This window comes from Cyprinodon variegatus, unplaced genomic scaffold (genome assembly GCF_000732505.1).
Source record: "Cyprinodon variegatus isolate N-32 unplaced genomic scaffold, C_variegatus-1.0 Scaffold2, whole genome shotgun sequence".
Lineage (NCBI taxonomy): Eukaryota > Metazoa > Chordata > Actinopteri > Cyprinodontiformes > Cyprinodontidae > Cyprinodon > Cyprinodon variegatus.
The window spans coordinates 3,195,637-3,209,043 of record NW_015150455.1 but is presented as its reverse complement, the minus strand read 5'-3'; the positions used below and the strand labels follow the sequence as shown (position 1 = coordinate 3,209,043).

Below are 13,407 nucleotides of genomic sequence, written 5' to 3'. Positions count from 1 at the left end.
TTTTTTTTTTTTAAGGATCTTTATAAATCAATTATTAAACTGATTATCCATCTATTGTTACACTTACTTTCTCATAATCTCCCCATTATTGTCAGTTACTCATCTATCTTATGAAAATGGTTTTCATCAAGCCATCTAGACAAGATTTCATTCTTCTCTCCCATCTTATATTTATCCATCCACTAATCCTAAAGGGGAAAAATTAATTGTTGGAATTATTTCTGTTTGTTCCAGAAAGCACTACGGACGGGTACCAGCACCCGGCTGGATGAGCGCATCTTTGCCATGTGTGAGTTTAAGACGCAGCCGCTGCCTCAGCTGATGCGGATGGTTCATCCCGACCTTTACAGGCTGGACAACATGTCTGACCAGGTGGGATTTATTCCCTTATCAAACCAAAACATATTTATGTGCTGGCTTATTAAAACCAGAAGATGCAGCGATCCACTTTTTTTCACATCCTATCCAATCCCGATGCCTGTATTTGGATAACTGGCAATTGCTATACTGTGCTGATACTGCTTAGATTTTTATCATTATTCTTTATTTTTTCTTTTGTTTTGAGTTTTTCTTTTTCTTTTAAGGGGATATAATTAGGGCTGGGTATTTTGGCCAAAGTCCTGAATCGATTTGATTTTGTTTCATAAAGTTCTAAATCGCTTTGATCTGTTTTTACAATAATGAAAGTGGTTCAACTGTGTTTCAAAATACTCATGTAATTATTATTTTTTTCCTGTCATATTAAACACAAAGTGCAAACTTGTAAATAAAATGTGAACTTCACACGTATCACTATAAAAGTAATCAATCTCATTCCCTACCCATCAATTTTGCAAAAATGTAAAGGAATCTATCCGAAATTGATTAAATCGCTTTTTTTAACCTAGCCCTAGTTATAATAAACTCATTTCTACAATCAAGGATCATATATGAATGTAAACATGATGCAATATCAAATAATTGTGTTAAAATGCCCATCCTAAAAACAAATTTTCATCTCTAAGATTAGAAATTTACCATTTTTATTTGTTTACTTCCACTTAGCTGTTGACTGAGGCAGTGTGAAAAAGTTACAGATGATTGATGCTGATCCATTTAAAAAAAAAAAAGGGACTTTTCACATTGTGTCACTATCACATGATGTTTCATAATAGAAATAGATTGAACAGATTTGCCCTTATAGATTAGGCCTAATGTCGCTTATAATGAATCTAGAATTTTCTTTGCAATCGGGACCAATAACATTTTTAATATTGCATCTCTGTTTTTAAAAAAAATCCCTTGTATGTTAGGTTTAATCTGCTTATGTTGTGTTCTCCATGCATTAGAGTTGTTTTACTAAAGAAAACTTAAGTTTGACACACTGTCGACTGTATGTTTCTTACCTGCTGGAGTCTTTCTCAGTGTTACCGTTTCACAGTTGATTCGTTACTCAAAGCCATATCTTTTACTGCTGTGTGTGACCTGCAGGGGGCGCTCCATCTGAATGACGCTGTAGTTCCTCAGCCCCAACTGCTGCATCTTTCTGCTGAGAGACTTAGCAGAGATGGAGCCTTCCTCATGGACTGTGGCAATGTGAGTAATGGTTATTTCTCATTAATATTTTAATGTTTATCACCTGGCTTCTTTCTAACTAAAAGCTACAGTCTTCTGTAAAACTCTGGAAACGTCCCTGACATCTTCCTCTGAACTTCTAATTAGTTTTGTTTTTTTCGTCTCCTCAATCTTGACTTTTGTTTTATTTTTATTCATTAACTCAGTATTTTTCTCTTTTTTTGTATCCATTGTAACTAGGAATGGAGAAAACATGAAAATGTCGTCTTTTTTCAGTTTTTAATTCATTCTGTGACACAAAATTGCTAATTTCTACCATTAAATCACATGTTCTGTTTTATTTTAGATCCCTTTTCAATGAACCTGTCTTATGTGAATGATTCCCACATAGTTAATGCATCTAATGAGTCCTGGTGGTAAAGATTAGGTTACGTGCAGCATTAATTTGGGTAAACCTTCACCACAAATATTGGAAGGTAGAGATGATTTATGCAATTTGCTGCAACCTGTATCTGACGCCACTGTTCGCCAGTGCAGTGGCCCTGCAATGAAAGCGTTGTCGGTTCAAGCACTGGCTTCAGCTTTCTTTGTCAATTTGGTCTTTGGGAAGATACCTCACCCGCGTTGTCTACTGATGGTGGTCAGAGGGACTGGTGGCGCCAGTGTACGGCAGCCTCAGGGCAGCTGTGGCTACGATGTAGTTTGCCACCATCAGTGTGTGGGTGAATGACTGAATGTAGAGTAAAGCGCTTTTTTCAAGCCTCCTGTCTGGAAAAAGGTGCTATATAAGTACAGGCCATTTAGCATTTGTTTTAAAATAGATCACAAAGGGTAAACTAAAGCGTTTCTTATCTGGGAAACCTGCTGAAAAACTGCAGCCGCAGTCACTGTAGTGGTCTGACTCAGCTTTATGGCCTCCCCTTAAAGTTGTTTCCTCTATATATGAATTTTGCTTGTTGCTTCCTTTTAAATCAGTGATTTAGAATCAGCTTTAATGCTCAAGATTGAAGAAAAGCAAGGAGATTTATCAGTTAATGAATTATTATGAGGATGATCCATTTTATCAATCAACAATCAATCGATAACCAAGTATTTACTTCGAAAAATCTGTTTCCTCTCTTGTATGAAGAGGATTTTTCTGTAAGAAATGGCTTCATATTTTTCCACAATTTGCAGATCTATTTTTTATCTTTGGGAAAAATAATTAACTGTGCCGCTGTACTGATTACTGAGTAAAAAAAAATAAAATAATGTTTTGTTACTCAGTGTTAAACTGAGTTTTAAGATTTAACAAAACATGAACCTATTATTGATTAAAAAAGAAGATGAATGAAATATGTGAAACACTTACAATTTCCAATGTACTGTAATGTAAAAATATTATTAGAAGACAATATGTCGGTCTCACATGCTGTCAGACTATTGCCACCTGGTAAATTCCCTCTGCTGTTCAGCTGCTAAACTCTACTAGGGAAAGCATAGGTTGCACCAAATAGGCCTACGCATTTATTCACTTCACATATTTATTTATCCACTTTACTTTTATCCTCTTAAAATATTTTATGTGTTTCTTGTGTTTTTATGTGTGAAGTGTGAATGTGTGTGTGAAAGGTGTACTACTGGTGCACAAAAATTGCCCATACTGGAACAAATAAAAGCTACTGACTAACTGTGATGTAGCGTCTGTTTTTAGTGTAATGCAGCATTCTGTGCTGGGAGAGACTGTCCAAATATTTTGTAAGGACTTTAGGTTTTAGGACTTGCAGCACACATACACTACAAACCAACAAAAATATGTGTTGATGATACAATATGTACATACATTTGTTTGTAAAGACAGGTTTTATAATCCTAAAGCGAAAAGGTCTCTTACAGAGAGGCTTCCACCTTCCCTACCAGTTTATCCTCATATAAAAGCCATAACGTTTCTGGCATAGATTATCCCGCCAACCCCACCATGCCATTATTTTCTTCTGTCAATAAGCAGCTAGAATGCAGCCGAGTCAAGAAATCAGTCTCTCCTGTGTTTACAGTGAGAGATTTCCTGATGGGTCGTTACAAACGCTGCGTCATTATCCATGTATGGAAGTGCTTTCTTGTTTTAATGGCTGAAGGCCGTATAAATCCTTTATATTTCCTACTGATAACATTCTTAGGATGTTGTTTGGGCTCTAGACTTTAGAATTTAAGCGTTATGTCTGTGAGCCTACTGAATTTTGAAATTTTTAATATGCAGGAGTCATCTCTCCTTTTTGATCTGTTCTCCCATCTATCTTTAGGTGTTTTATCTATGGATCGGGAAAAGCTGCAACGAATTGTTTATCAGAGATGTTCTGGGCTGCTCCAACTACGCTTCAATACCTCCCAACATGGTGAGTAGAGGTACCAGGTGGAAAAGCATTTCTGATCTCATCTACCAGCATCACAACAGCAAAATGCATAGAAAACTCTGCTGAACGCTTGCATGAACCCTCTCTGCAGTTTGCAATTCATCACTTCTAAAAAAATGACTGATTTGCTTTTTTTCTGTTTACCTTGTAAAGAAAACCACACATACAGCAGAACAAATTTGCTGCTGAAGCTTTTTGACAAACAGAAGCTACCTAGAAAGTTTAGTCATCGCTGCTCTGTGGGCGTGATGGCAACACCCAGAACAAACAGCACATGTCAGCCTCTTGTTTATGTTCCGCGTTTTATTTCTGAAACAATGGGATGATTACTCCCTGAGCTACCTACAATCCCGCACTTCCAGCCACAGGAATGTTTCTGTTGAATACATTGTGTGTCCTGGATGAAGGAGTCAGAGCACATAGTGTGGGACATAGTAAGAACAGTGTTGGCTGATGTTGTGGTTGTCCTATTTCTTCCCTCTGTCACACTCAGAGTCACATTCCTGAGCTGCACACCCCTCTGTCGGAGAGAGTCCGGGCGTTTCTGGGCTGGTTGCAGGACAACAGAGCGTTTAGTTCTCCGATCCACATCGTCAAGTAAGCACAACTGGATTCTCACCTCTCTCTGTAGCTGTTTATGAGCAACCAGGCCTCCATATGTTCTGTCCAGATAAAACTTATTTTTGGGGGGGTTTTTTATGTCTCCATATTTCTTTTTATTACTACATTTGAAATGATCTGTGCTTGACCAAAGTGCAAAAGTATTCACATGTTTTAAATGTCTTCAGATTGTGTTACATTACATTCCAATCACAAGTTCCAATGCATCTTAATGGGATTTATACGCTACATCAGTGGTTCCGGGACTTTTGCTGCAAAGCCCCCTGGGCGATTGATCAATAAAATTGATTAAGCACATTTTTTATTTATGGCCATTACATTTTTGGAAAGTTTGGATTCTCAGTGACATCAATTCATCGCTTTTTGATCTTAGATATATACTCCTAACTAATAAAGGAGCTCATTTTGTGACACCTCTAGCTGCAAGCATTTAGTGTGTTATTTTATTATTGTCTGTTGTTAAACATGATTGTTTTACAAGCATTTTTCTCTGCTTGATTTTTGTTGCCCTTGAAATTAAGGTCACATCCAAGAGCGGAAGATTGAAAACAAAGCTAGTTTTGAAAGGAATATATTATCTTTATTATGAAACCTAATTGAAGAAAAAAATCGGTTAATCAGATTTTGTAGGAAAAAAATCAGAGATTAGATGTATTGTCTTAATCTAATCTTAGCTATAAGCCTTGAATCAAAACTCTAAATTTAAAATAAAAATACATGTACAGCACTTTTAGATTGGTTCAGGATAAAATATGTTTTACTGAAAAAAAAAATGCATTTACATAATAGTTTAACACATTTTAATGGGTCTAAAACGTAAAGGAATATTGTAGGTTGGAGTCGTGTTAGGCCAGACCTGTTGCTAAATCATACTACTTACACAGGGCTAGGCGATATGACCTCTGATCAATATCACAATAAACTGGAAAGTTTTACCTTGGCAACAGTAAATGCTCTGGCTGCTCTATCAGAAATAAAGGCATGTGCAAGAAATGCAACTGATCTTTTTATAATTTATTTATTGAATCAATCACATTACAGATTACTTTCTATTAGATATTAAAGTCTTGTACCTCTTCAGGTTTAAAGATTCAACAATGTCTCATTGAACAGGGGAAAAATGTAACCTCTCTTGCGTTTTTGCACAACGGAAATGGAGCCTTTTGCGCATCTTTGAACTCAACAGAGCGGCTGTCAGTAGGTAGTGGTGGTTGGATGTGTTGCTTTAGGTAGTCCAGACAGTTTTCAACTTTGTATTTTGGGTTCTTTTTCTCAACATCTATGGTGTAATTATCGTGCCACTTAACTGAGCGTGCATTGAGAACAATGAGCATTGTTAAACTTGCACACCCTCATCCTAAACCGGTCTGCCACGCCATCACAGAATTAACTGATGTAATTTCATTTACAGCTGTGTTAGACGCTTCTTCACTGGGCTCATCTGCCATTCTCTTTGTTTACGCCTCTGTCTGGATCGGTGGAGATGCGTGATTTCACACACTCTGCCTTGTCTTAAAGGGGAAGGAAATAGCAGCCACCAGTGCACACAGGCAAAACAGCAAAATTACATTTATTTCTTTTCCGACATGGGAAAATTGTAGCTGGTTATCATAGTGAATGATGGTAACGGTAAAAATCTGGTTTTAACGCCCAGGCCTACCTCCCTAACAGCTCTGGAAAATATATCTTCTCTCTTATATCTTATCTCAGCCTGACCTTTCTCAAATTTTGGCCACAAAAACATAGCAATGACTGGTTACGTTTTTAAACATTAGTGCTGACTTATGGAGGCGAGGGAGCTTAAAAGCCTGCAGTTGCCTCTTTTCTTCTGCACAGGTAAGTTAAATGTTTAGCAAACGCTACTTAATAAAAGCAGGCACTTGTAGCTATCGCCTCTAAAATATCACCCCGGAAACAGAAGTGCTAATTTTACAGAATGATGTTATTAATGATATTATTGACACAAAGTGACCCGCCTACATTTTTATGAAGTTGGTTATTCGACTATATCTAATATAGAGTTATACCTATATCAGAATGGGAAATGCCTCTGATGATGTCGAAAATGCTGGCATCGGAATCGGTGAGTATTGGAGTCCAGGCACTGATCCGATACCATTTAATTTATAATAAGAATCTATTTACCGGTTAGTTCTGACACAGTTATCTCTGCCGCTCTTTAAACAGCTGCTCTGTGTTGCCACCTGCTATTTTAGGCAGGCAAAGAGCTGATAACCCGACACCTGTCTGAGACGGAGCATGCTACTGTTTATTTATACTGTTATATTTAGAAATAAATAGCTTAAATTTGCAGTCTTAGTAGGATTATATATATATATAACATACTTATCAGCCGATATTTACAGCACAAGCATGAGAATTGTATCAGGAGAGAAAAATTTGCATCAGAACATCTCCAATTGAATATACGGTAACACATGATGTGGGAATTTGTAGGTTTTATTATGTGGAAACCAAGTTTAGAACTGGTTCTTGTGAAACGTGGAGTTACACAACACTGTTTCTTCTGTGTGCGTGTGATTGCTTCAGTAGCTGAAATGCCAGCTGCAACAGTCACATTTTGTGGACAAAGGATAGAGCATCTTTTTAGAAGTCAGTTTTGCAGGTTTTTTTTTTTTTTTTGGATTAGCAAAAAGTAAATTAGTATTTATATCATGTTTGAAAGTTTTATGCCTGTTTTTGTTTTGTTTTCTTGATCCAAGGACTTTAACAAACTGAAACTGGGTGTGGACAGTTTGTAGTAGGGTCGACGATTCTGAGGTCGACTGAAGTCTATTTCCAGAATGAAAACGCAGTGAGGTCACTGATTGAGAGTAGTGGTAATGGCATCTGCTGGGAATGCATTGTTTCTGTTTCCTAAGCTGCTTGCGGTGCGGCATTGTTGTTCAACCCCATGTTTATGCCACTGATGTCAGGAGGAAGGAGCCAAGTGGCATTTCAGTGGTTGTTTGCAAGTTAATGTGAAATGACAGTAGAGCTGACATTCACTGAAATGAATCTAAAATGAAAATGGAGGTCCGTCAAGTTTAAAGCTCTTCCTTTAGCTTGACTTCAGACATCTCGACAACTTGTTTAAATAATAGATTTTTTTATGTTTTTTTTCTGCCAGTGTCACAAAGGCATATTTTCAAGCGGAAAGATAGTTGCTATTGAACTGGACGCATGTTTTTTACTTTAGATTACGTAAATGTTGAACTATGTGATCACATTGGGAAGGAATCCTGTCTTTCTCCTAAGAGTCAGTTGGATGACTTGATGTTTTCCTAAAGTCACACCTTTTTTTAGTTTATCTTTAAAAGCTTTGGTGGTTTTGCACAGGATTTCATTCTTTGTTTTTCTTTTCTAGGTTTTATATATTGTCTAGTGTTCCTAAATTAGGAATGGTTTTAACCCACCTTTGCAATGACTTTTTACCACCATCCTAAGTTATAGGATTCCCAGGTAAAGATCTGGGCAAATTAATTCACTTTTAATGCTGCTCCATGATGTCACACCAGACGTTTAGGAAAGAAAGTTTTTTTTCTTTTTCATGTAGAATGAAACACTAATTATAATTACTTACGGTATATAAAATCATGAAACAGAATTATTTGTACTTCTGTAATGAACGACTTATTCAAAATAAGCACTCTTTCATAATGCTTTAAAGAGGTGGAGAAAAGCAGAATTCTGTCTCATCAGTTATGTCTTCTGCTCAGGTCAGCCCAAAGGTGTCATTTGGGCTTTAGCTCCATGGAGCCAGATGACCTTAGAAGAAGACTGATTATCTGAGGGGGGGGGGAAACATTCCTCTGCCATTTTGATCTTATGCATCATGTTGTTTGCTTAAAGAACCAAAATCAACCTTAGGTCAGAGGTCACCAGATTTATTTCTTGGATCTTTAAGAAGCCATGCACTCTGAAAAGGTTCCTAGGGCCCCTGGAGGGGAAAATGGCCCACATCATCACAGATCCATCACCATACTTTACAATAAAGCTTTTTCCATTTTAATATTGTTTTTAATCACTTGTAATGGTTCATGAAGTCCTTGTCACATCTGATTGGTCACACTTCTGTTTTTTAAAACCTCGTGAAATTATAGAAATTAGCAAATTTATTAGTGTGACTAATATTGAACGACTGATGCGTATTTCTCACTTAATGTTTTGTTCTTATGCCTCTCCCACTTTGGAAGGCTGCAAAGAGAGGGTAGCCTGTTCATCACATTAAAGGCATTCCAAAGAGAAACAGGAAGTCTGATTTTTAGCTGCAAATCTAAAACATTAATCAATGTAAAAACTACATTCAAATAGAGAAAGTAAAAAAATTTTATTCTTATTATCACTATGTAGATGAGCTCATAATTATTTTGTTGTTAAATCATTGTTTTTACCTAAGAGGCAGACCGAATGATGAGCCGACCAAAATTTTGGGGCAATTTATTGTTTGTTTTTTTGCTTTTTGTTTTTTTATTGCCTTCAGCTGACACACATGTTTACTTATTCATTAGTGCATTCAGCAGCCATTCCTTGATATTCTGTAAAAATCATGCATTGCTGCTCCCTCCATTCGTTATTTATCATTATTGTTTTTGCTTGATTTGTTGTTTCTTTTGTTGTAAAAATGGATAAGTGTGTAACATTTGTTGTTATTGTGTCATTTTATTATGGAAATGTAAGAAGAAAAAGCTATATGTCTTCAAGAGTTGGTCCCAAACAACCAGCTGCACAAATTATTAGATGGATGTTAAAATAATTAGCATCTGTTTAAAAAATAAAGAAACCATAATGGTGGATCTTTAGCATTCAGTTACACATTTTTCTCAATCATTCTTTAAGAAAAATAGTTTTTGTGTCGGTTTAAAAAGGGCACTTAGTTTTTTTTTTTTTTTTTGGTGGGTTTTACTGCTTAAATTAAATATTAACATATTTAAATTAACCTAAAAGTGTGCAGGGGGTTAAACCATGCTGTCTTTAAACTGTTTGTTTCTCCTGCAGAGACGATGCTTCAGCCAAGGCAACCTTGTTCCAGCACCTGGTGGAGGACCGGTCTGAGTCGGCTTCATCCTACCAGGAGTTCCTGCAGCACATCCAGCAGCAAACGCCTAAGTAGGCTCCCATCAGGCTGAGAAACGGCTCAGACATTCCATTCCTCACACTGAAGGGAGAAGAGACTCCAGCCTGGTGTGCTGTACACTGGTGCCAGGCCAGTTTTAGGGGGGATTCCTTTCCATCCTTTAGAGAGACATGGTAAATAAATCCACCATGGAAGTTTATCAGTCAGCAGTTCAACTGTCAGAAAGAAAGGAGGGAGACTTTTTAAACTGTTAGAAGGTTTTGAATGATCAATAAGAAGAAGGTTTCTGCTTCATTGAACCATTTCAGTCCAGCGATCCCAAGAGTTGAGCCATGAAGAAGCCACTTCCTTAGTTCAGATTGTTTTTGTGGAGCCTCACATGTAGCCTGTGCTTTTCTTTTTTTTTTTTTTTTCCTTTTGTGAAAATGTTACCCAATCACGTTAAGTTTTACCTTTCCACCCTTTTTGAACACACTGGAGACCGTAGAACAAGAGCTCAGCATGTGCTTGGAAATGCTAACAGCATGTACGGGTTTTGTCTGCTGCTGGACGACAGCCGTCTGGAGACACGATGGGGCTGGAAGGGCTTTTTAAACCTCCGGTCTTCTCTAATCCGCTGACTGGATTCTGGATTCATCAAACATGAACTTTCACCCGTCTGCAAGTTTCTTCATGGTGATTTTATTTTTTCAGGCGCTACAGTCGATATCCACTTTGTAACTACTGAAAAAAAAAACAAATCTTTTATGTGTATAATTTATGAACCAGCTTGTTAAATAAAAACATAAAAAAGACATTTTTTTTTTCATCTTTTATGTTTAACTGAATTGATGTCGATTTGTCGTTTTTTAAAATCATCTGTTTTTGATTTCCTCTCTTAGAATCAATCCCAGACTTCCCAAAGCTACAGAATGTAAACATTAAACTGTTCTTTTGATTTTATTCCCCTAACTTGACCAACCTCTGAGCCATGTTTAATTTTTAACTTTTTATTTCAACTGCAGTAATATTTGATAAATTAGTTAAATGTGGGACTGCTCAGTGGAGCAGTGGGTAGCACTGCTGCCTTGCAGTGGGGTCTTTCTGCAGTTTGCATGGGTTCTCTCTGGGTACTCTGGCTTCCTCCCATGGTCCAAAAACATGACCGTTAGGTTAATTGGTTTCTCTAAATTCTACTTAGAATTTGTTCTGTTTGTCTCTGTGTTGCCCTGTGATGGGATGACGGGTTGCCAATCCCTGTGATGGATTGGCAACCCGTCCAGGGTGTACCCTGCCTCTCGCCCATTGGGTGGATGGATAGTTAATTGTGACGTTGAGTATTTTAACTAATAATCAACCCTTTCTATATATGCTTAATACAACAGGCTTTAAATTAAGCAGCAATGTTAGATTTTGAATTCAAAAGAAGCAGAACAATCAAGCATCATATTATAGTATAGAATAGAAAAGAAACTAATCTATTGTCCTACATTGCAGAAATTGTGTTACAGCAGAAGAAAAAGGTTATAGCGAACATGTTTATAGACTCAACTTTATTTATCCCTTGGGATTACTTCCTTCAGGGAAATTCTGGTTCCAGTAGCTTATATAGAGTACAAAGAGTTAAAGCAAGATGTCATTAAAGATAAAAAAAAAAAAAATGACAGACAATATAAAAAGATTGTAAATTATACAGACTACACAGTAGTTGGCATGTGTTATTGCACAGTGAGAGGGGATAATATTGCACCTGGGTGACAATAGGTAATGTTTTGCATAAGATGTCTAAGGAGGGGGGTGCTGACCCTTGTCCCTCTTCCTATCACTTCCCCCAAATGTGGGTCTTAAGTGTATAAAAAAAAAACAGAATAGGTAAGATAATTAAAGAATAAACAAAATACTGTACTGTACAGTGTTTTTACAATATAAATGTGTATCTAGAGAATAAATAACCAATATACAGCTGTGAACATTTTTACAGTTATAGATATGTGAAAATGGCAACAACAAAGATTTGAAAATTGACCGCAGCATGTTATTTAACTGATTAAGGCATAAACTGTGAAAATCAGCATGAATGTAACAAGTTATTGAGGCTAATGGGAGTAGGGATGGTTATAAAGGAGTAGGGATGGTTATAAGCTGCTGGGAGGAAGGATCTGTGATAACGCTCCCTGGTGCATTTAGGGAGCAGCAGACTGTCACTGAAGGAGTTCTCCAGTTCTGCAATAGCTTCATGCATGAGGTGGGTAACATTATCCAAAAGAGATGTTAATTTAGTTAGGATCCTTTTGTTTTCCACCTCCAAGGTGCAACCAATCAGAGAGCTGGAGTTTAATGCAGCACTATAGATCAACTCGGCTGCAGTGAGGTTGGATTTGTTTGCAGAGATTAAAAATGTGCTGCCAGAATGTCTCTCAGATCATTGCTCAACCCTTTAACGTAATCTTACACCCCAACAAACCACCAGGTATGTTTTTAACTAACTAGTGAGGTGCTGACCATTAGCTTCCAGGCAGCAATAAAACAATTTTTACAATCCAGCAGTAGAAGCTTCAAGCTCTCAGTGCGGGAAAGGTTCCCCTTTCCTCCGCTTCTGTTTTCATCACTTCCAGCAGGATGGACGTTTTCCTTCTTGTGGTTTCATAAAAAAACTCAAGAGTTTAATGAATGCAAAGAATTCATGTTTGCTTCAGGCCATCGGGAGCACTGAGGAACGTCAGCCTTTTTCAGCTTTAATACTGACTGCATCCTTTGCTTTAAATCGAATAAATTGAAATTTAAATGTATAAAGTATAGAAATCATAAATGATAAGCAATAAAGTTTAAATGACAAATTATTAAATCAGTTAAAAGGTACTGATAGTTTTTGCTTTGATATTGAAACACTTTAAACATTAACAAATCTATGAAGTTACATGAAATAATCATGCTGAATCTTTTCTTTCCTCCATTATTTTCCTCGTGTCAAAAAAGTAAAAAATCCAGTCAAAACAAACGTTTCACTTTCTATCCGAACGTTTTAGCAGAGGTTTAATGTGAAAATTGACTGCCTTCTTTAACTGAGTGGATTCCCTTCAGAAGGAGCTGTTAAAAGAGGTAAAGATTAAAGTCTGCAGTAAACATGCTAAACGGATCTGGTTCCCATATGTTCTGCTGCTGCTCACATGGAAACTGCTGCCTTGGAATCTCAAATAGTTCCTCTGGTCACGCTTTCAGTGCCAGCCCTGCAGAAGTGGAGAGATAGGGTTGGTTTTTTTATGTTTTATAAACCAAATATATGGGTAAACATGTTGTCTGGTCAGATCCAGCTGGATCCACTCGTATTTTGCAAACTTTCTCTAAATTTCAAAGCTGCTCCTCTGGTCATGCCAGATGCTTGTTGTGACATTTCTGAACGGAACACCAAAGGGTTGAAATTTATCAACAGCTGGTCAAACTCTCGTATCAAATGGCAAATAATTGAGAACTGCTCTTTCTGCTAAATTTAACCTCTGGTTTTCTGCTGGTGCAGCCCTGCACACAGCCTCCCCTCCAAATGTCTCCTCCTACAGAGCAATACGGATGCACTGAAATGCATCTTTCAGAGAAAAAGGGATCATTTCATGAGGATAAATCTTCACACGCTAAGGAGAATCTGAACATTTATTATTCAACCCTTTTGGAAATTAATTCAGGCCATTACAACTGGATTATGTCCCATTAAAGCAACACTGAGATACTTTAGCTGTTAGGAGCGCCCAACCTCTAACTTACAGGTTTAACTGCTATGAAAGCAACTTGCTA

At 37.2% G+C, this 13,407-nt stretch overlaps 1 protein-coding gene across 4 annotated transcripts in view; it reads left to right on the top strand.

The window, feature by feature from the left end:
- LOC107082266 (protein transport protein Sec24B-like) overlaps positions 1-10,431 on the top strand; it is a 33,286-nt gene extending 22,855 nt beyond the window's left edge. For all 4 annotated transcript variants that reach the window (XM_015370873.1, XM_015370887.1, XM_015370880.1 and 1 more), the window contains 5 exons: positions 235-372; positions 1,471-1,575; positions 3,834-3,926; positions 4,438-4,541; positions 9,564-10,431. In XM_015370873.1, coding sequence (XP_015226359.1) covers positions 235-372; positions 1,471-1,575; positions 3,834-3,926; positions 4,438-4,541; positions 9,564-9,678 — 555 coding nt within the window. In that variant the 3' untranslated portion in view covers positions 9,679-10,431. The remainder of the gene's footprint in view (positions 1-234; positions 373-1,470; positions 1,576-3,833; positions 3,927-4,437; positions 4,542-9,563) is intronic.
- Positions 10,432-13,407: the final 2,976 nt, after the last annotated feature.